A 23,539-nucleotide genomic window follows, 5' to 3' on the forward strand; every position below is an offset into this window, starting at 1 on the left:
CAGTGGAGGAAAAAGAAATAATTGACATTGTACACATGTGTAAACATAAAACATCCACTGATTGTAATGATATTGACATGAAAATCGTCAAGAAGGTCATTGAAGGAATTGTAGGACCTCTAACATATATTTGCAACTTATCATTTCAGACGGGAAAAGTGCCAAACAAAATGAAAATAACTAAAGTTGTGCCGCTGTATAAAACCGGGGATAGACGCCACTTCACAAATTACAGGCCTGTTTCTTTACTACCACAATTCTCCAAAATCCTAGAAAACCTGTTTAATAAACGATTAGACAAATTCTTAGATAAATATAAATTACTCTCTGACAGTCAATATGGATTCAGATCAAAAAGATCAACATCTCTGGCATTAATCGAATCAATTGAGGAGATTACGAATGCTATAGATCAGAAACAGTATGCAGCTGGAGTATTTCTGGATCTCAAGAAAGCATTCGACACAATCAATCATGACATATTAATTAATAAACTGGAACGGTATGGGATTAGGGGGGTTGTACTGCAATGGGTGAAAAATTATTTAAGTGACCGGAAACAATTTGTGAAGCTGGGTGTCCATTCCTCATCATGCTTGGACATTGCTTGTGGTGTTCCACAAGGCTCTGTACTGGGTCCAAAATTATTTATTATTTATATAAATGATATTTGTAAGGCATCTGATATATTAAAATTAGTATTATTTGCAGATGACACGAATATTTTTTGTTCTGGGGGGAATCTAAAGGAGCTGCTGGATACAATTACTTCAGAAATGTGCAAAATTAAAAAATGGTTTAACAGGAACAAACTATCGCTAAATCTAAGTAAAACTAAAATTATCTTATTTGGGAATTCCCTTAGAAATGCACAAGTGCAGATTCATGTAGATGGTGTGGAAATTGAAAGAGTACTTGAACATAAGTTTCTTGGTGTGATTATAGATGATAAATTAAACTGGAAGTCTCATATAAATCATATACATAACAAAATTTCAAGAAGTGTCTCAATCTTGAGTAAAGTAAAACACATTCTGGACCACAAATCACTCCACATTCTCTATTGTTCCCTGATTGCACCGTATTTGAATTACTGTGCAGAGGTTTGGGGCAATACTTACAAATGTTCGCTATCATCAATCTTTATATTACAAAAAAGGGCCATAAGGATAATCCATAAAACTGGTTACAGAGATCATACAAATCCACTATTCTTAAAATCAAAAATTCTAAAATTCACAGATCTGGTTCATTTTCTCACAGCACAAATTATATATAAAGCAATAAATAACCTGCTTCCTGACAATATTCTAAAAATGTTTTCTAAAAGGGAACGGGGATACAATTTGAGGGGGGAATTAAATTTAAAACATCCTCGTATCCGTACAACATTAAAAAGTTTTTGCATCTCTGTGTGTGGAGTGAAGCTGTGGAACAGACTAAGTAAAGATATGAAGCAATGTCCAAGCATGGCGCAGTTTAAAAAGCGGTTTAAGGATATGGTTTTTACAGGGTACAGGGAAAAGGTAGAGATTTGATAGGGTGTTCTTGTCTAATATTTTCATGTGTGTGCGCATGCACGGGTTTGTTGGTATGGGTATATATGTATGTGTATATGTATGTATGTATATATATATATGTGTATATGTATATGTATGTATATATATATATATATATATATATATATATATATATATATATATATATATATATATATATATATATATATATATATATATATATGTGTATGTGTGTGTATGTATGTGTGTATGTATGTATATATATATGTATATATATATATATATATATATATATATATACATATATATATACATATACATATATATATATATATATATATATATATATATATATATGTATATGTATATATATGTGTATGTGTGTGTATGTATGTGTGTATGTATGTATATATATATGTATATATATATATATATATATATATATATATATATATATATATATATATATATATATATATATTAAATATATATAAAATTGTAGGTTGTGTATCCTTCAGGTGTTAATGGGGTTATTGAAAATGTGTATATGTGCGTATGTGTGTATATACGTAGGTATGGATAGATAGAAACATATATGTGTATATATTAAAAAAAATAAAATAAAAAAATAAAAAAAATTACACATAACATATAATGTAATTACAAGGAGGTATTTCTGTAGTCTATTGATACTAGATAGTGGAAAAGGGGTGGGATTAAATAAGCTTATGCTTCTTCCTGCTCCTTTTTGAACATGGACGTTATTTGGAGTTGTGGTTGCTCGTTTTCCTTTTGTTTGCTTTGTTCATTTGTCTCTTTTAATTCTATTTTTTTTTTTTATACTTTTTCAACATGTTCAAAATAAAGATTCAATCAATCAATCAATATTGTTGTCATCTCCTTGCCATTACTGGTGCTCTTGGTGTCCATATGGGTGATGCTGATCTTGGTAGTCGGGTCCTCGCTGATGAACTGGAGGATGTTACGCAGTGAGCGGTTCATGCTGTCTTTGAAGCTTTGACCCAGACACACATAGAGCAGAGGGTTGAGGCAGCTGTTGAAGTAAGCCAGGCAGAGCACTATAACGTGTGCCAAGTGAAGTTTGGGGCTCACAGGGGAAGCCCGAGGGGTGGTCAGTATGAGGAAATCCACAATGTGCAGAGGTATCCAGCACAAGAAGAAGCTCAGCACCACAGCGATGATGACCCTCAGGGTTTTCTTGGACCGGGTCCGACCTCGTGTCATTCTCCTCTGTGTCTTGTTGAAAACCACCAAGTGACAAACTAGAATAACCAGGAAAGGAATAATGAATCCAATCAGGAAGCGAAAAGCAGAGACAGGCCAGGCACTGTCTACAGTGTACTCCATCCTACACTCTCTCTTCTCGTCACCTGCCACAATCTGCTTGGCGTACACAAACTGTGGGATACTGCCTATCAGGGCCAGGACCCACACAGCAACACATCCATAAGCACCCTGTTTGGGTCGCCTGTGGTTCTGACACCAGATGGGTCTAATGACCAGCAACAAACGATCCACGCTGATCACAACCAGCTGCAGGATGCTGCAGTACATCACCAGGTAAAACAGGCCTCTGATGAGCATGCAGGCCAGCGGACCGAAGTGCCAGTGATCGTCATGGACCAGAGGGACCATAAGCAAGGGGATGGAGAGGCAGCACAGAAGATCAGCCAGAGCGAGGTTGAGGAACCAGAGGGAGGTGACAGAGCGGGACATGCAGAACCCCGTCACCCACACCACCACAGCATTTCCAGGCACACCCAGCAGGACCACAAGGCTGTACATGACCAGAGCCACTATCTGGATCGGCTGAATCTCAGGAGTCACAGACTCAATAATCTCAGGAAATGTGTTATTATCATCAGGAAATGTGTAATTATCATCACTGTAATCCATGATTCCTTACAACTGTGAAGTATAGGGTATAGATTAGTGTCGTGCATAAAATTAACATTAGAATGAGAGAATGATTCATTCAACAATATCTGTGACAAATGTTTCATCGAAAAGATTTTCATGATTCACTAAAATAATACAGTTCAATCCAGAAAAGCTAATGTTTGTTTTTTAAATTCAAACTAATACTTTAGTATTAACTCACCAACTGTTCAGCCTCTGTTTGTGTTGCTCTGTCACCACTGAGAGGAAGTTGTAGAGCTGGTCTGCTTCTGTGCTTTATACTCTCACCCCACCCCATGCAAACACAGTTGCACAAGATTCCTGCTAAAAGTACGTCCTCTGCATGTGAGTGTACATTTGATGACTGCAATCAAAAAAATTGGTTAATGTAAAAATGCTGTTTTTATGTCAAAATTTAGCTGTAACTTCACAGGAAATAATTAAATCATAGTTCATACACTGAGAAAAAAAACAAAACAAATGGAAGCTGACCTCGACTACTTTGTCGTGCTTGCTTTATTCACCAGTTTACTGGTAGTGCTACAAATTATTTTTCCCTTATTTCAGTTCTCACTATAAAATAAAAGTCTATTGATATGTCAGGATCGGTAATTTTAAAAATAATTACTTCAAATGTCTATCTTGTCAAAATAAAAGTCTTAATAATCGTGTTTAAAGTATGAATACTAAATGTCATGGAGTAGCCCTGTGACGTCTAATCACACAACACAGCATGCTGGTACTGTAGCCTTGCCACACGTGAAATTCTAGGAAATTAAAAGTGTTAGAGTTTTAAAATATAAATCTCAGTTGTACTCCCAATTGCAAATGGTCGGGGGGGTTTTTAGACCTTTAAGCCTAGTGTTATAGTCATTAGGGGGATTTAGTCAATGTGCTATAAAGGAGCAAATAAAGTTTTTGAGATGTTTACAGCATGATTTCATTGTATGTGGTTTCAGATAGCTAGATATGTTTCCTACTTTTACCTAACACCTGTCTTTTGATAATGGATTAAGCAATGTTATAAAATAATTTAGTATTTAATTGTTATTTTTTTTTGGATTATGTGGCAGGAGGTTGTGTATCATTGTGTATCAGGCCATGGTGCTAAGGAGGCCACAGTGGCTGTACTCCCAGGACCTCCAGCTGTAATGAGTCACAGCCTGGTCCAGAATGGCTTCCTCAGTCAGTGTATTTAGTTTTGCATTGGTGTATTGTAGTGCCAATAACACTGAACTGTTCAACTGTGTGAAGGCCTTTTTATTTTCTGCAGTAATTAATCATTTTGCAAAAACACTCAAAAATGATTTCCTGTTTCAACGGGACAAAAGACTTTATTGTCAAACTTGAAACAATAATTTTACAGTAACACATCATCTTTATCATATATACATATTATTCACAAATTAGCCTACTCACAGCCTATAGTACAGTAAAAGAACTAGAGTTTCAGCTGTGGTAATAGAAAACAAGTAGAGCTCCCTTTGTGTTGATCACCATGCATCACATTTCTGCAACCTTGTTGAAAATGCTGATATTACACAACAGCAGTGAGCATCTGTCACGCCCATGATGTAGCTGCCTCATAGACGAGTTTAAATCGAACAATATCATGCCTGAATTTTAACGCAAAGTAGGTTTTTAAAAATGTGATTCTCCAAACATTCAAGACATATCAGAGCAGAACTGCATGTGTGTCCAGAGAACAGCCAACTCAGTTTACAGTACTGTAACACATACTACATACTAAAGATATGACTAGGTAAATATCCTCAAGAAGACTGACTGTGGGACAGAAAAATGAATTAAAGAGACAGAGAAACACATTTGCATAAACATAAATACATGTGAGGAAAATTGAGTGGCAGGATTTCCTGTTTTTAACAAAATCAGGAAATAACAAAGAAGATCAAACACAGAGTCAGCAAAATGTTCTCTAGAAATTCTAAAAATTGCTGACTTTGGAAGAACGTGGGTTTGCTTCCCGTTGTCATAGTTCACCTCTTATTGTGCGCATTGGTATAAAGACGAACATTAAAGTCCCAGCTGGCATGGAGTTGTTACCGTGTAAAACACATTATCAGTACAGTATTTGTTTAATTTTTTCATAGTTGCTGTCATAAGTACATATTGCGATGCTTCCTCGCTGGTTTCTCACAGACGGTGAGTCCTCAGAGGTAAGCTCAGTTGAAGGCTGGAGCACTGCTGGGTGGAAGTGTAGGAGTGTCATCTCTGAATGCATCCGACTGAAGGTCTGCAGAAAAAATAGGGTGAGTTTGAAAATTAAATTTCAGTGTAGAATACTTTCACCGAACAAGTTATTTTTTCATACCGCTCTGGTGCCTTAAACATGATGAAACGTTTTTTCCTACTCTTTCTTTTTATAAATTTAATGAATGCGTATTTTCCAAAATAAAAACCAGCAACAAGCGCTTCTTAATTCAGTTCAATTCAATTTTATTTATACAGCGCCAAATCACAACAACAGTCGCCTCAAGGTAGACCCTACAACAGCACATACAGATAGAAACCCAACAATCATATGACCCCTTAAGAGCAAGCACTTTGGCGACAGTGGGAAGGAAAAACTCTTTTAACAGGAAGAAACCTCCAGCAGAACCAGGCTCGGGGAGGGGCGGCCATCGGCCGTGACCAGTTGGGATGAGGGGAGGAAGACAGGACAAAACACATGCTGTGGAAGCGAGTGGGAGATTAATAACAAGTAGGGATTCAATGCACATATTAACACATAGTGAGTGAGAAAGGACATATCCTGGTCAAAAAAGACTGAAAGATTCCTCACAGTGTCACAGGAAGTCAAGGTAATGCCATCCAGAGTAAGTATCTGGTTAAATACCATATTCCTAGGACTTTGTACAAGTACAATAACCTCAGTTTTATCTGAATTTAGAAGCAGAAAGTTAGAGGTCATCCAGGTTCTTATATATTTAAGGCATTCCTGCAGTTTAACTAATTGGTGTGTGTTATATGATTCAAACCACTGCAGTGCAGTATCTGTAATACCTTCAGGTACTGCACTGCAGTGGGTACTGCGCATACCTTATCATTAGCTTAGATGTCTCCTGAGTAGCCGAAAAGTAAGGCAAAACATATTAAAACATTTCAAATTATATTCCAAATAAACAAGCATTGACTTATTAATCCTTTACATTAACTATATAATACATACTACTGCATTTCATTAACAGCTTCGACACTGGCAAAGACTCACACACCTTGTAGTCTGTATTCTGTATTTAAAAACCTTCTCTCCTTTGTCTTTTTCAGTCATTCAGAAGCTTTCCCCAGTCCTTAATCTTGTGTCCAAAGTTTAAACCGTTTAAACAGTTGATTGTTTTATGTTTTATGGGACAATTCTCCATAACTTTACCTCCGTCTGTAACTCTGCATCAATTAGATGTAGCAGAAACCTCTACTCTTCTCCATGTTTCCTAATAGTAATGTCCCACAGGCTGTGAAGTAAACCACAGCAGCAAGTCACCACAATAATGTTGACGATTTTGTTTGCCAGGCAAATCCACCTTGTTTGGATTTTTGTGTATGCACTCCCTGACAGAAATAGTTTAATACTAATACCATTTTGTACCTACATGTTAGGTTACATCTTTGAGTATGTTAGTGGCAGAGGGGTGGTGGTTTTTCCGTCTGAATCATCAGGCTTTACTTCCTGATTTGGAGAGCTCTAATGCTGAGCTCTCAAAAATGCAACAGGAAAAGGATGAGATGGATGACTTTGTGGGTTGCCAATCCAACTGAAAGTTAGAAATGGTACTAGTACCTTTGGTTGTAGCTCCAGCTAGTACATCCACTTTTACACTTTACACAGGATGGTCTTGTTTGAATAATGACTGTGTGTCTGGTATTTCGTTGTGAAGCACTTTGTGATGTTTATCTCAAAAACTGCTATAAAAAGGAAATTATACTGTCATACAAAATACAGACATTGACTTGAGAAATGAGAAACCTTTTGTTTACCAATGTATCTAAAACTTATCAAAACTTTCTGTCACCTGACTGCCTAATAAACTGATCCCGTAAGCTTAATTTCTATATAGGAATTAATAAAAACTAAAGTGATTAAAAATAAGCGGTACCACAGTGAGTATAGGGGCAGCAAACAAAATTTCATGTTTATGGTTTCACATGCATATGTTTTCTTTTTTTCCCAATTTGTAATAAAACAGCATTTGAATATATGCGACTACCTTATGTGCAACTCACCAATGAGTGTCAAGCCTTGCTGCTGATTCAGTATAACCGATGTCTCCTCTTCCTCCTCCTCTTCTCCCCAATCTGCAATGTTGGCCGGGGGGATGCACTGCTCCAAGAACAGGTCCTCCTCATCTTCCTCCATGTCCATGTTCTCTGGAGGCCAACGCAGCTCTCCACTCTCCACCTCGCTCACCTCAGTTGGTTCCACAACAATAGAGGGTAGACGTTCCTTCTCGTGCTCGTGGCCCAGACAGTTCAGAGAGGTCTCGGGGTCCAGGACAACCTCAACAGGGTCAGGAAAGATCTGGGGGAAGAAGTTGATTGTGTCATGAGCAGTATATTGAATTAAAACTCTGTAGAAGCCTGTAAATAAACTTAATTAGGAATTCTACAAATTGTTTTATGTTTTTCCTTATCTATCCCAGAATCACACACACATGCACACACACACCTACGCAATATCGGGGCCTTGGATTTTGTGTACTTACTATTATTCGGGTTTTTAATCCTTGTTTGTGTCTGCATTTGAGTCTCTTCAGCTAAGCATTTCAAGACATTTTAAAGTATCAACTGTAACACAGAACTCCAATCACAACTAGAAAAATTTGCATTTCCTGCGAAAATACTGTGTGGATGCCTTAACGCTGAAGAAAAGCGTTGCCCTGAGCAGGATTCAAACCTGGCCCTTCTGGTCTCAAGGCGGCTACCCATCTCACTGAGCCATACTCATTCTCACAAAGAAGAGGTGGAGAGACTGTGAATTGTGCTGAAATGAGCAGAAGCTGCTGAGAATTGTGCTGATAAGAGGTGAAAAGGCTAAACATTTTGCAGAAAAGAGGTGAATCAGCAGAATTTCTGCTGAAAAGAGTTTTTTTCTGAAAACAGCTGAGATTTGTGCTAATAAGAGGTGAAAAGGCTGAAATTTTTGCAGAACAGGTGAATAAGCAGAATTTGGGCAGAAAAGAGGTGAAAATTCTGAAAATTCTGCTGAAAAGAGTTCAGTCAGCAGAATTTCTGCTGAAAAGAGGTGAATGAGCAGAATTCTGCTGAAAAGAGGTTTTTGCTGAAAAAAGCTGAAAAAGCTGCTATTTGTGCTGAAAAGTGGTGAAAAAACTGAAAATTCTACTGAAAAGGGCTGAAAAAGTTGAAATTGGTGTTGAAAAGAGTTAAAAAAGTTTAACTGTTAACTGAAAGAAATGTTGCCATAAGCGGGATTTGAACCGGGGCCTCCCAGTCTGAGAACGGATGCTCATCTCACTGAGCTAAAACACAGGTCAACCCGGCAAGGAAAACCAGTGAGGCCACTGATAATATGGCAGAAATGGGCAAAAAATATTGCAAAAAACATTCAATATCTCAAAAAGTATAGAAGTTATGAGCACCAAAAGCCGACATTAGCAGAAAGAGCAGAATTTTCTGCTAATTTTCTGCTAATTTTCTGCTAATGTTATAGTTGTGTGGATGCCTTTTCAGGCATCCACACAACTATAACTCAATCAGACTTAGCTGCTATGCTAAAAATATTTGACAGAGATCTGTCGCAGGATGATTCTAGGGTATTATGTTACCTGGATTGGCAGTCTTTGGTCTTTACTCTGCATGTCTTCACATTCTGGATTCTGACCACTCATCTCCTCCATACCTCTGCAGGTGAAACAAATTTATATCAATCCTACAAGAGGAATTTAAAAAAAAAAAAAAAAAAGCATGCACCACATTTAGCACGGACTAAAAAATTCTTTCTAATACTGCAAAAGCACATGAGTGTGTGCATGTTTATTTTAGAAGAGTCCAGAACCCCGATTGAAGTGCAATCTAAATGTCAGCTTAATGTAAAGTGCTCAAAGGAAATTCATGATGCTGCTGACACAGCTGTGCAGCCCCCACTGCTGCGTGCCAATCGAACTACAAATTGTGTCGTTTGGTTTTCCATGAAACAGCATCATTGCCGCTTGTGTCATTGCTGAATTACACTAGGATCACATTATCCAACATGCCCGGCTTTTCATTCGTCAGAGATTTCCTGCCCTACATCATGCTGGCTAAAGCTGGTCCGACCATGCACAAATATGTGCATCTCCTAATACATGCAAGCACTCTCTAGATTAGTGCAGACCTCAAATGGGGTTTGATACAAAATGGATTATGTAGTTTGGCGATCATATTTTATTTTCTGACAGGAAGCCAAGCATCCTGTTTTGGCTTGCGTCCCTCACACCCCCCAATCTGCCTCAGTTATCAGTAAAGTTTTTGTTACATAAAAAAATATGTTTACATGACCGTCATCAGACGTCTAGCCGCCAGCAGCTTTGATGAAGCCATTTGTTTCAGTTACATGGATAAGTCTGTGTCCATAGCCAACTTTAGTCTGTTTACGTTGTCTAGAAAAGCAGACGAAAGGGATTAAGAAGGGCTGAGGATCCATCTGAATCCTCTTTTTATCCCTCTTCCTTGCTTCCTTGTCTCTATTTCTCAGTATGTCTCAGCGTGTGTCCTCTCTCCATAAGTACCAGTCACGGTTTGTTGCCTGGTGTAATGACACAGTCTGCTCAGTCTCGCTTTGTGTTTAATGAAATTTCCACTGAAAGACAGATCTAATCTACTTTTTGGAATTTGCAGTCACATGTCTCATCAAACTAAAGAGGCAAATCTAATTATTTTTACATAGAAGCCGAGAAGATGAACGGGACCTTTTAACCTCTTCCTGAGATATGCAGCACTCAGACCCCAGTTCTTCACTCTTGCATCAAGTCAAAGCACAAAAGAGAGCATAAACAAGCCAATGCAAATGTCTGCTCGGAAGCTTTCAAAGGCATTTCCAGCCAAAATTTAAATGCACGAGGATCAGTGCTTTGGATCAAGAGCATTAAGGATGGTCTGAGAATATGTAAAAAATATTTGAAATCCAAAAATAATTTGTTTTCTTTTATTTTCGTGTGTAGCCTGAGACTTCCATCAGTTTGTTTCCCTCTTCCTCCCTCTCTCTCTCTCTCTCTCTCTCTCTCTCATTGAATCATTTTTTAATAGCTGACTTCAGTCGATTTGTGATTTTCCTATTGACATGCTCAAAGTTACATATTGCGTGACTACATGCAACTGAAGAAACGCTAAGCCAGTTTGCACAACTTGCAAAATGAGGACATCGTGTTCTTCCCCAAATAGGATCAGCTTTGGGAGTACTCTATCTTTTTTTTTTGACCCACTTGTGAATGTGCGCGGCCCTACAATTCAATTTCTGATATTGTGCTGTTGACAATTGTGCTGCACTAAGCTGTTTGTGTGCCACCTGGGGTTGGAAACTATTATGATGAATGAGCTTAACCCCCATGTAATCCCTCTCATGTACACTCGCTCTAAACACCTGCACGTTTTAGCACGGTCAACAATCGGGCTTTGTGTGCCTTGTGCGCTGCATTTGGCTGTTAATGCAAAAGTATGCTTTATCACTAGCAGACATTTAGGCTTCTTTTATGCGCACAGGCCAGATGATTAGTTTTAAAATATGCATCTAATATTACTCAAGTGTTAGTGTTAAACCAAGCCTGAAGTTTACACCTAAAGGTGAAGATTTGTGTCACCAGAAAGAGGAAGCTACAGGCGCTAAAGAGCCGCACCATCGCAAAACGTTTGATCATTAAAACGATAAAGTTTTATCTCATTTCCTGTTTCTCTCACATTTTCCTGTAGATGTTTCATTTTTCTAACTTCACACATTTACTTTTTTTTCAGGTCAGAGGCCACATAACTGGTTCACAATCTGACCACAGCAGTTACACTATAAGGTGCTGCGGTTGTGCAATAAATGAAAACGTACTGATGAAAACATGAGGAAAGATTGCAGCAAACTTTAAAACGTTCCTATTTTATTGTTGCTATTTTTTATACTTCCCCAGCATCACTACACTTAGATGTTTCTGTAGTTGAAAATGTGAGATGGGAGGTATGAAATGGCTCATGGCCTCTGTTTGCTCTTGACCTTTCAAGACCACAAAAACATTCAAAACACGCAAAAAGTAAGAAAAAAAAAAAAGGAGAAAAGCGTTTTCACTTTTTACAAACATACAATAAATAAGACTGGATCCTGTGAAATCTCCAACATGTACAATATATGCCAGTTAAACCTTTTATAGGTCAGGCCAATATCTAGTTTTGTCATTTCTAATTAATTTTTTATTTTTATCTAATTTTGACTTTTTGTTTTTGTGGATCAGTTTTGTTGTATTTTGTTTCCAGAGGGGATTTTCTTCTTTCAGTTTAGTTTATATTCTTTGAACTTGTTTATTTTAAGTGTATTATTTGTTAGTTTCATTGTCGGTTTTAGCTTTTCTAATTATTATTGTATGGTGGGAATATCTCAGAGGCAACATTTAGGAAAAACAATAAAAACAGAACTTGAAACATTTTTATTTTATTTTTGTTAGTTTTCCCGAGTTCACAAAATAGTTTCAGTTTTGTTTCAGTCTAATTCATATTTTTAAAGATGTCGAATACTTTGTCACAATTTTTGTCTATGTTAATCTGGGTTTATTGTTTAACCTCCAGAAACACTATTGTGTAAAGCTAGTTATTAATGGTCAGTGGACCATGTGTTACGACTGTTTCCATATTTGTGACTTGGAGGAAGTTTTTAAAGTTCACAGGGTTCATGGATCCATCTGCTATCACAGCTGCCCACAAGGACCAAAAAGCTTCAGAAAAAGTTGCTGAGGTGACCTAAGGGTGGAATGAGTTTGTCATCAAGAGTTATATGTTTCCACAGCGTGGGTCTTATTTCTGATAATGGCACAATCTGCTGCTTGACTGTACATGACTGTATCTTCCTGACACTTCTGCTGAGTTACTTTCAGAAGATGCACAGTGACGATAAGATCTTAAAGTGGAACCTGAGGGGGACTTGCAGCAGTTTTCAATTTAATTGTTATCCAAGAATTAAAGTGCACACAGTCACACGACCACAAGGTTCATCACCTCTTACCCATCAGTTGCTGTCAGGCATATGTCCTCTCCATCTTGGCACAGTGTCACAGTGGTGAAGCTCGGCTCATCCGCTGGTGATACGAGAGGGGTTGCAGGGGGAGGTGAACAACTCCCACAGCAGTCCCCCCCTGCAGGACCCTCAATGAGGTTTTCAGCCTCCAGGGCGAAACCTGGATGGGGAGGGCTCCAAACTCTCAGGGATCTCAGGTGTTTAGCAGATGGTGAAGGAGGTGGCTCGACTATTCAGGCAGGAGAGCACCCGTGTCTCACTTCAGTGCTGAGTTCGCTTGTCCAAAGCGTACACGCTCTCCGCCGTCTCCCGTATCCGACTTCCTTCCTCGTGTCTCTGTCATTATCCCTCCCTGTCCCACTCCGCTGCCAGGCTTTGGAGAGGAGCAGGATTAACGTCTCTTTTGATTACGGAGGCTGCATGGGTGACGTCAGGCAGGCTTGACAGTCCCCTCTGATGAGTTGGCACACTGGGTCGCTGGTGCATCTGGACAGAAACATACAAAGGGCACACAGATGGCCTGTGGTCGTGCTGTTGGCGGATGTTTAAATCAACTTGCCATGGCCACAACTGCACATGAGACGGACATGCATTTGCATGTTTTATTACGAAATCCTTTCTATCCCTCCCATTCTGTCTGTTTCCCCATCATGACTCTGTGTGTGTCGTTGCTCCATCAGTGGATTTAGATTTGGACGATTCATGGAATTAGCCCAGGGATCAAGGGCTCGGGGGTGGGAAGGGGATACAGTGTATATATATATATATAACAGGCAGCAAGTATTGCAAAACAGGCAGCACACTAGTAACATTAGTGTTTAATCCCCTTTGCAGCCTAAGTCAATAGGATAGATATGGGACGAGGAAGGAAAGGAGCCTGCGCAACATGAAAGGCATCCTTCTTCTCTAGAACCTGGATGAATTTTTAGTTTAAGAAATCAGGGAACTCCACCCGTGATGTAACAGCTGAGACTCCTCCGTAAGCAGGACAGTGCTTACCCTATTAACTCGAGTGTCAGTTATACCATCTCCGATTCATTTGTTTTAAAAATGGACACACCATGCTTTTCTTTATTTTATATCATATGTCTGTTACAGTGGTGGGTGCTCATATTGAACATGGCCAAGCTGGTTACAGCTAATGAAGTCAGCACTTGGCAAACATACACGAGCCAAAAATTAAGCTTAAGACTGCTCTAAACACTCACTTTTCTTTCTTTTTCTTTGGCTCTGTATGTCAAAGTGAAGGGACATCTTTAATATAATGGTCTCAAACTCATAGCATGCTTGCTTGCTTTGCTTAAATGTAAATCAGTTCTCTTTCCGAGCCTTAAAAAAAGATACAGTACTTTATAATTTCCAAGTCTGCTGTCAATTTGAATTAGGGTCTCATTGCTATGCTTGCAACAAAATGCACACAGATATTAAAATAATTTGATTAGGTTGTGCAAAATAAAATGTCTAAACGTTTTATGTGTTTTATATTTGCACAACTATATTTTTTTAAATGGAACATTTATTGAATCTTCTGACAATTTAAAAGTCCTATTTGCTACGTCCGGCATTTTTTAAGCAATTTATAGCTTAAAATGTATTATGCAATTTATCTGTGCTTACAGGGGGAAAAGGTTACACTGATTATGTAAAAGTCTAAAAAACACATTTAAAAACTTTTTAAAAAACTGTATGTATCAAATATGTTACACGAGGCAATAATGGGTTAATAACATTGTAATAATAGCTCTGTTTTCTTCAAGTGTCCAACAAGACATGGCAGTGCTAATTGGCTGCGCACAATATCAGGGCCATCTGTGTGCCTGACGATAATGACTGACTTAACCAAGGTTAATTCGGATTAGTGACATTAGTGTCAAAATGTCAATTAGATTTTGACTGGGTTTGTCTTTATATTACACGGAGCTAGTACCACACAGATGAGGACCAAAATAACATGAAGACCAGTCATTTAAGCCAATGCAACATGAATCTTGAAGGTTTGAATAGGATTGGTTATGAACAATATGGAGTTTGGGTTTTCTGTGTTTTTATGATGACTGGTCTGTGTGAAAGCTGTTCTTACCACAGGCTGTTTAAAGAGATAGATGTAGTGACTATGAGTTTACGCACTCAATTTGTGGGTTGCTATTTAAAAACTTCGAGTCTAGCATCATTGTCGTCAACTTTTTGCCATTGCTTTGCTTTGTTTCTTAGACACTAGTTACCAAATTTGGAGGAGAGGGTGGAATTGCTTGGTGACAACACACACTTGCACAATACAAAACAAAAACCTTAGAGCAATTCTTTTTTTTCTTTTTTTAGTTCAGTTCAACTTTCTTTATATACTGCAGCACCAAATCACAACAACATTCACCCCGAGGTGCTTTATATTGTAAGGTAAATACACTACGGTAATGCAACAATAACCAGAAGAAGTGGAAATGTGTGACGTTTTTAAAATAAGTCTACTGGGTTCACTCATCTAACCTAGACACATGCAAAATTAAGTAAGCAATTTAAACCCTTCGCTTGTACATGCATTGCTTCACTTCTGTGCATCTTTTGACTAATACAACAGGTCTGCAAATGTGTATCAGTGCCTATTCTGTCCTCCAGCCATTTGTAGGCGCTATTTGGAAAAAAAGGCAGAGTCAAAATCGTTTACGCATGCGCATATGGTCTGTTTTTAAACTTGAGGAGTGAGGCGGTAGACATTAACAACATTTGAAATTAATTGAGTTCACTACTTTTGTCCACAATAAATCGTTTCTCTGATGGATTTAGACGGTGGGACGTACGAGCCGGGATTTGTTGGCATACGGTTTTGTCAAGAATGGTGAGCGTTTGTCTGTTTTAGAGGACGTATACGTTGACGTAGCCGGCTAGCTAAGATAAGCTAGACGCACATTAACATAATATTGTATGAACTGAAGGAATACGTACGCATAATTGAAATGAAAACCCATTAACCACTTGGCTTTGTCTTCCAGTAACAACATGTTGTATCCTAAAGAAGACAAGGAGAACCGCATCCTGCTGTATGCCGTAAGTTTGTGCTCCTCACGTGTGTGTTAACCAATAAGTATTAGTGCTACTTTCTTTTAAGTTAGCTAATCCACGATACAGCAACACTCTTCTAACAGTCCGGATTATAAAACGAATGGTTAAAATTACAGCTTTAGTTTTAATTTTCCATAGTTTGCTTATTTTACACCCCTTATGTTACAATCGGTGAATACAATCAGAGTTTATAGCACATTAAAAACTAGTTGACCAAAGTGCTGTAGACGCTATACAATGAATATGTGTGTGTGTGTGTGTGTAAAAGCATCACTCACTTAGAGATGAAAGGGAAAGGAACCTTTCTGTCATGGTCAATAGTAGTGAGTGGAAAGATGTATGAAAATATGCTTTATCAGTTTGTTTGTAATCATCCCAAACCAATGCAATTACAGATTTTACACAGAATAATCTCAACCATGGACATAGTTTCAACCCCAGTCTTTTGCTTGAAATGCAAGGCAGAAATTAGTACCCTAACTCATTGTGTTTGGTGTTGTCATAAGCTGCAGACGTACTGGTCTAGTGTATGATTAGAAGTGAAAAATACATCGAGGCTGAAAACAGAATATCTTATGTTCATATCACGTTCAAAAGTCCAATGCTTTGTAAAACTTTGGAACCCTGTTTGATCTACTTGAAAACTGATGTCTACGATCTTGGTGTTGGGATTTTTTTTCTAAAGGTTGTGATAATGCTGGGCTGATTATTGCATATTATTGTTGCAGTTGCTGGTGTTTTATGTGAGACTAAACTAAATTAAATAATTTGATATATTACAAAATATAAGAAATAGCTCTAATATATACAAATAGCTTAATTATAAAAATCCAGAATATTACAGAATACAGAATTACCGAATTTTTAAATGCTGCAAAACAGCTGTAAAACTTTATTATTTTCACTGTAGAGGATGTAACTATTGCACGGTGTACTGTACATTAGTTGGAGGAGTTGTACAGGCAGGAGTGATTTCCTCTAGGACTGGGTATCATCACTGATTTCTAGAATCGATTCGATTCCGATTCACAAGGTCCCAATTCGATTCAATTTGATTCGATTCAATTTAAATCTGGGAAATTTTGCCTCAGACAGTCAGAAATATTATAATTCAGATCAGTACATTTACATATTTTTGTATCTATAAAAAGGAAGCTGACACTCGCAAGACTTTATCAAAGGTGTGAGCATCACAGCAGATGCCTTTGTGTCAAAGTAACTGAGGATAAAACACAGAAAAACATGAGGGTGATTTTCCTGGCCTGGGATTTTATAAAAATATTCTGCAGTACATCAAAAACGAAAGAAAACCATTAATTAATGAACATTACCTCTGAAGTTACAGCGGTTTTATTACAGACACAGCTAAACGTTTTGCATTTTGCATAATTTTAAAAAGTTTACATTTGTTCAGAAGCCTATTGAACAGCAGAAATTAGGTTTTCTTTTCGGAAGTAAGTAAAAGGGAAAAAAACAGCGGCCAACAGCGCTGTAAACAACGGTAGACTTGTGCGTAGCAAGCAAGCGAATAACGCAGAAAACAGATTTTTAGACGGGAAACTGTTCTTGAAGTACGGAGAGAAAGCGAGAGAGAGAGAGCTGTGCATGAAGTGTGGTGGAAGCAAAAACGGCAAAAGTCAGAGGGAATTCATGACGATGTTTTTGTGAAGCGTAGTTTGGATCTTCCTTTGCTGCTGGTTCAGTCAATATTGTTTGGAGAGAGATAAAACTAACAGCTTTAGAATCAGCGCAAAAAGGGCGTAAACACAAAGCGCGGACCTGCCGAAACATCAGAATCAGCGAGCTGTCGGCTTTCAGCTCGTGTCCGTGCCGTCGGGTGAGAAAGGCGACATCTCACTGATTCTGATCCGTCGGCGGGTCCGCGCTTTGTGTTTACATCTTTGTGCAGAATCCGTGTTCCTGCTCTCAGTTACTGTTTTAGCTGTTTGGTGGTTGTTGAAATTCAGTGAGGTTTAACCTGAGATTCTGGTGTTTCGGGCAAAATAAATTAATATTTAAAAAATCGATTCAGGATTTTAATGAATCGATATCACGTTATCCAAGCTAGAATCGATTTTAATCGATAAATCGATTATCAAAACCCACCCCTAATTTCCTCTGTTGTTCAGTGGTGCATTTGAGTAATCTCAGTCTCTAACTAAACATTCTCCTGTTACTGGCCATGTCATGGAGTGGGTGCCAGGTATTGTTCAGCACTGGGAAACAGTAAATATAATTGGGTTGAAACAAAACAAAACAAAAAAACAACGTCATGTGGAGGGAGGTACGCCTTCACCTTACCAAGGAGCCCTCATTGAAAAAGGCTTGTCTTAACAGCAGATCTAAAAGCACAGTCAAATATCACACCAAGATTCCTTGCAACCAGGTGATAGTAAAAAGCTCAAAGACTGATGGAGCTCTCCTTTCCATCTTAATGATTGGGATGCCCAAAAAAAAAAAAAAAATTAAATTCTGGTTCGTTTTTGTTTTTTGACAAGTTTATCTCCATCTATGATTGAACATCACTTAGACAGTACTACCAGAGCCTGAATACAAGCTAATTATCTGCAAAGCAATGAAAGTCGATGCTGTACTTTTTAAAAATGGGTTCCAAAAAGAGAAATATATAATGAAATGGGACCTAATACAGAACCTTAAGGTACCCCAAGTGGTTACATAGATGATAAAGTGGACAGAGAAACTCCGGACTGACAAATAGTTATTTAAGACAGCGGTCACCAACCTTTTCTGCACCACGGACCGGTTTAATATCAGACAATATTTTCACAGATCGGCCTTTAAGGTGTTGCGGATAAATACAACAAATAAAATGACACAAAAGCTGGGTTATTTTGTAAATATAATAATTAAATGAGGATTTACTGTGTAATTGTGTAACTTCATTAGCAGCGTCCTCCTGAAATGGGCCAACAACATTGAGAGTGACGTCCTCCTCTCTGCCCCTTAATGCTCTCTGTTCGCTATGGTAACGTGTAAATATTGCTTTCAAAATAAGACACACAACTACAACACGGGAAAAGATCTGGGGAAACCAAGTTAACGATAAAAATCCTGAAAACTCTAAATTTCACACCCGAGCCTCAACTCTCGCGGCCCGATAATAAACGACTCCAAACGACCTCTGATTTAAGACATACATTTTATTGTAATGTATTGTATAAAACGTTGTAAAACCATATGTAATGGAAGAGTTTAAAGGAAGATTGTTGTGATACAAGAAGAGTACCACAATAAGTCTGTAATTATTGTACTGAATGTCCTGCTCTTTAACAAAAAAATATCTTGATCTCAAACAGTGCAGGAACTGTGACTACCAACAAGAGGCAGACAACAGCTGTATCTACGTCAATAAAATCACCCATGAGGTTGAGTAAGTAACCACAATACAACATAAATTAGCAAATGTTTTATTTCCTCAATTTGAATAATTCGTCATTTTCCATTACAGACTGAGTCACACATTAAAGTGGGCGATAACTTCCTATTCAATCACTGCAGCACTTCTGAATGCAACCAAAACTGTTATGACATCTAGGGTTAAATGCGCTGTGTAGACCCATTCAGCCACACAGATTTGATTGATTTCTCCAAATATGTACAAAAGATTTTCTGTGTACAATTTCAGACAGTACAAAGCAGTGTTTTTATGTGTACTCACACATACTGAATGGTAGTGGTGCAACGGATCACGGTTGATCCGAAATCCGAACCAATCCCACTCCACGGTTCGGTACGCACGTGATCCGAAGATTCGAAAAAGAAAAAAAAAAGTATGTGTATGGTGCGCATGGTCAGTCTGTCAAGCGGTAGTTATGGCCAGCGCTAGCGGTCCAAGTAGCGGAGCAGAGGAGTTTGTGGCATTTAAGCAGCCCTTTGCTGCCCAGTCCGACCGGGCTAAAGCTATTACTAACGCTAATGGGGTTTTTAGCTGCAGACGGGAGGCCGTCGTCTGTTGTGCAAAACAAGGGGTTTAAACTGTGATGAACGTGCTTGAGCCACGCTATGATATCTCGTTGCGCGTCCACTTCAGTGACAAGATCGTTCCAAGCATGTATGAGCAGGAGAAGTTTAAAGTTATGGCTGAACTGTCCCAGGCATCTTCTGTTGCTCAAACTACAAATGGGTGGAGCTCCAGGGCAACGGAAAGCCACGTGACCGTGACCGCTCGTTATCACAGCGGAGTGGTAGATACAAAGCCCTGTACTGCCCTATAGATTACATTAGATTAGATGAAACTTTATTTATCCCTCGGATGGGTTCCTCCGGGAAATTCAGTTTCCAGTAGCACAGCACCAACAGAAGTTGCAGAATGTGAGCAGAAATATACCATATATACACATTTATAAATACAGAGAATACAAAAGGGATAAATAGGAATTAGAATACAAGGGAACGGCACATTTTAAGTATTGTGAGTCTATTACACTGTTGGATATTAACAAAAACTATTGCACGGTGAAAAGGCACTACAGCTACTTGTTCCCCCCTCCTCTGTCCCCATTTCCCCTCCAGCGAGGAGTTAAACAGTTTGTTGGCGTGTGGGACAAAGGACTTTTTAAGTCTGCTGGTCCTTGACTTTGGGAGAAGCAACCTGTTACTGAACAGACTCCTCTGGTTGTTTATGGCTGTGTGCAGAGGATGCAGAGGCTGCCCAGCATGGTCCATAATGTCCATATTGCACCTTAATTTGTTTTTATATAAGTGCGTGGAATGAGTCTTCAGTTGAATGTTTTTTAATAGGGAAAATATACTTAAATAAGTAAACGGCGAGTAGAATTTTTGTCTTTTTTTTCTATTTTTGCTGATCCGAAAATTGATCCGATCCGTGACTTTAAAACCGTGATCCGATCCGAACCGTGAGATTTTTGATCCGTTGCGCCACTACTGAATGGCTAATCTTTAGGAAAAAACATTAGCATTTTTTGCATGTGGGCTTCCTTTTGTAGTGCGCACAGTACTAGAATTTTAAATTGCATTCATAGGTCATGTCAGTCGATGAGCTCTAAACCTCATGCTTTCATTTTTTTCCCAGTGAACTCACACAAATCATCGCTGATGTATCTCAGGACCCAACACTGCCAAGAACAGAAGACCACCCCTGCCCTAAGTAAGTTTTACCATACCTACTGACCTCCCTCAGCACCCATGCTTCACCTCCTGTTGATGTTTTTAAGGGTTTTAAGGTCATTATCCTCTTCCGTTGTGAAGTGCTGTCCAATCAGTTTTTCAGGATTCAGCTGAATCCGAGCAGAGACTATAGCCTTCTTTGCTTAATCAATAAATTGCAGTGATCCAGTTCCACTAGCAGCTTTACATGCCCATGCCATAACACTGCCTCCACCATGTTTGACAAATAATGTGATATACTTCAGGTCATGAGCTACTACTTTTCTCTTCCCGTCATTCTGGTACAAATTCATTTTGGTTTCATGTGTCCAGATATTTTTTCCCTGATGTGAGTGGGCTCTTTTAGAGCGTGTGGCAAAATCGAATCTGGCTTTTTGCTTTTTGAGTGTAATCAGACGTTTAGACCATTTTGTGGAACCTCTGTATTTACATTCATGATAATAATCTCATGATCTTCCACTTTAGTTCTGACTGTATAATTGACCACCTGGCTGCAAAAATGCTTATCCAATTTTGGAGTAATTATGTTTTGTTGTTGTTTGTGTTTTTTTTAAAGGTCTGTAATTCCTAAGTGCTTCTACTGCAAAATATTTATTAAAAGGCATCATGATTTGTAAAACGGCATTGTTACCCATACACTTTTTAAGTAGCAAGTGAAATGTGTAATTCTAAAAATAAGTGCAGAGTCAATAATTACTGACACAGCATACTTCCTTATTTAAGCAGCAGAGCGTTGTTTAATCTGCATGTCTTGAAACTGATTGGTGCACATAGTCATCAATCAGTGAGACTAACTGAGCGTATGGTCATGCAAAACGGATGGAGCGTAGATTACATCACTGGGGTCTCAGCGTAAAAGCATTATATTTAACCACATCCCTGCTCTCGTGTGTCTACATTTTATAATTACTTTATGTCTCCTTGAGGCACACTAACAACATATCAAGTAATTATTTAGACGGTCACCGTAGACAGAGGAAATCTGGATAAAGGTTCAGCCTGCCCTGAAATAAACTGTTGGTGGTCATTGTAGGTTTCCACAAGCCATTTCAACTTTAATGGACTGTGGAATGAGATGTTGTGGCTCTGATGGTGGTAACACTTTTATAACGTTTTTCTTTCACCGTTTCTCTTCTCAGATGTGGTCACAAGGAGGCGGTGTTCTTCCAGTCTCACAGTATGAAGGCTGAGGTAATTGCAACCTATGCGCTTTCTCTATATCTGCACAAGCTGATATATATATATAAAAATAAAATATAAAAAAATCTTTCCCCATGTCAAAAATACAAAGCTAATACATTCTTCTTAGCCCCTGCTTTTCAGAAGGCACCACATTATTAATCCAGAATATATATTTGAGAGAGGTATTTATTAAAATCGTTTGTTTTGACTGACACATTTTTGTGTGTTTCCCCACACAGGATGCTATGCGACTGTACTACGTGTGCACGGCGCCTCACTGTGGACACCGGTGGACAGAGTGAAGCCTTCTGATAATAAAGAGGTCTAGCACTTGCTTCTATGCTGTTGCTGTCAGCACTCGTACAGTATCAATCTGGGTCTGTGTCTACAGTGAATGCATTTGGCTTTATAAAATAGCAGCATTGCTGACCCCTCTGTTATTGTTGTATGGACACTCATATCTGTCACCATGTTGTGAATATAATGTCATCAGTTTTGCTGTTGTGCTTTTTAGCGCTTGTCATTTTCAAATGTGTATTGTTAGATTAAAACATGTTTTCAAATATCTCTTGAGTCTTAATAACTGTGAAACTCTTCATGCACTCCATCTCTGAGTGACACCCTGGCTACATTTTGAGAATCTTTTGTATAATAATAGTTATTTCGTTACATAATTAAGGTTATATCAAGACTAAGTAACACATAAATGTAAAACCAGGATACAACAGTTAATATAAAAGAGTTATTAGAGTTTGTTTGTTTGTTTTTAATGAATTACTCCTGATTTGGTCTGAGTCACTCAATCAGTATTTCTGGGTTTTTTGAGAATAGCAAGAATCAGTGATCAGATAATGCTCCTAAATATTTTTAACTATAGGCCGGGAAACCTCGCCAACTCGCACACAAGTTCACCTTCAAATCAAACCAACTGACTTCCAAGTAGAGAAGTCGGTATAGATATTCACTTCCTGTTTCCAGCCTAGACTGTTAATGATTAGTGGGGGTTAAAACCATGAAACACAAGACTGGTTGTGTGTTTTCCTTTGAGTCACAACAGCTGAAAATTTAGACCACAAATCACATGTAACCAGTGCACATCCCCAATATTCACAAAATGTCTTGAAACTGTAGCTGACTCATTCGCTTAATGCTGAACATATTCGCAGCAGAGATGAGCCAAATAAATGTACAGTTGGCAACTTTAATAAGAATTTGATAATGTAATCTACACGTCTTGTTATTTGGTTACAAACTCCATGTGGTTTTACCCATTATGTTATATACAGTGGGGCAAAAAAGTATTTAGTCAGCCACCGATTGTGCAAGTTCCCCCACTTAAAATGATGACAGAGGTCAGTAATTTGCACCAGAGGTACACTTCAACTGTGAGAGACAGAATGTGAAAAAAAATCCATGAATTCACATGGTAGGATTTGTAAAGAATTTATTCGTAAATTAGGGTGGAAAATAAGTATTTGGTCACCTCAAACAA

General features: G+C 38.3%; 3 protein-coding genes across 3 annotated transcripts; 1 reads left to right on the forward strand and 2 right to left on the reverse strand.

Annotated features, from left to right (window-relative positions):
* Positions 1–2,336: 2,336 nt before the first annotated feature.
* LOC309687758 (C5a anaphylatoxin chemotactic receptor 1-like) lies at positions 2,337–3,679 on the reverse strand. Its single transcript, XM_082502926.1, has 2 exons — positions 3,643–3,679; positions 2,337–3,449 (listed from the first exon to the last, which is right to left on the reverse strand). Exon 2 carries the CDS (start codon positions 3,435–3,437, stop codon positions 2,394–2,396), a length of 1,044 nt encoding a protein of 347 aa, XP_082359052.1. The 5' UTR covers positions 3,438–3,449; positions 3,643–3,679; the 3' UTR covers positions 2,337–2,393.
* Positions 3,680–4,747: 1,068 nt separating this feature from the next.
* On the reverse strand, positions 4,748–13,039 carry lbhl (LBH regulator of WNT signaling pathway, like). The gene is made up of 4 exons (XM_082503709.1): positions 12,649–13,039; positions 9,242–9,317; positions 7,683–7,977; positions 4,748–5,694 (listed from the first exon to the last, which is right to left on the reverse strand). The coding sequence occupies exons 2-4, from the start codon at positions 9,311–9,313 to the stop codon at positions 5,624–5,626; spliced, it is 438 nt and encodes a 145-aa protein (XP_082359835.1). The 5' UTR covers positions 9,314–9,317; positions 12,649–13,039; the 3' UTR covers positions 4,748–5,623.
* Positions 13,040–15,309: 2,270 nt separating this feature from the next.
* On the forward strand, positions 15,310–22,612 carry polr2i (RNA polymerase II subunit I). The gene is made up of 6 exons (XM_082504078.1): positions 15,310–15,493; positions 15,648–15,702; positions 19,035–19,108; positions 20,771–20,845; positions 22,005–22,056; positions 22,287–22,612. The coding sequence occupies exons 1-6, from the start codon at positions 15,432–15,434 to the stop codon at positions 22,347–22,349; spliced, it is 381 nt and encodes a 126-aa protein (XP_082360204.1). The 5' UTR covers positions 15,310–15,431; the 3' UTR covers positions 22,350–22,612.
* The last annotated feature ends 927 nt before the right edge of the window (positions 22,613–23,539 follow it).

The sequence above is a fragment of the Aulonocara stuartgranti genome (assembly GCF_965226115.1).
Source record: "Aulonocara stuartgranti genome assembly, chromosome: 14".
Lineage (NCBI taxonomy): Eukaryota > Metazoa > Chordata > Actinopteri > Cichliformes > Cichlidae > Aulonocara > Aulonocara stuartgranti.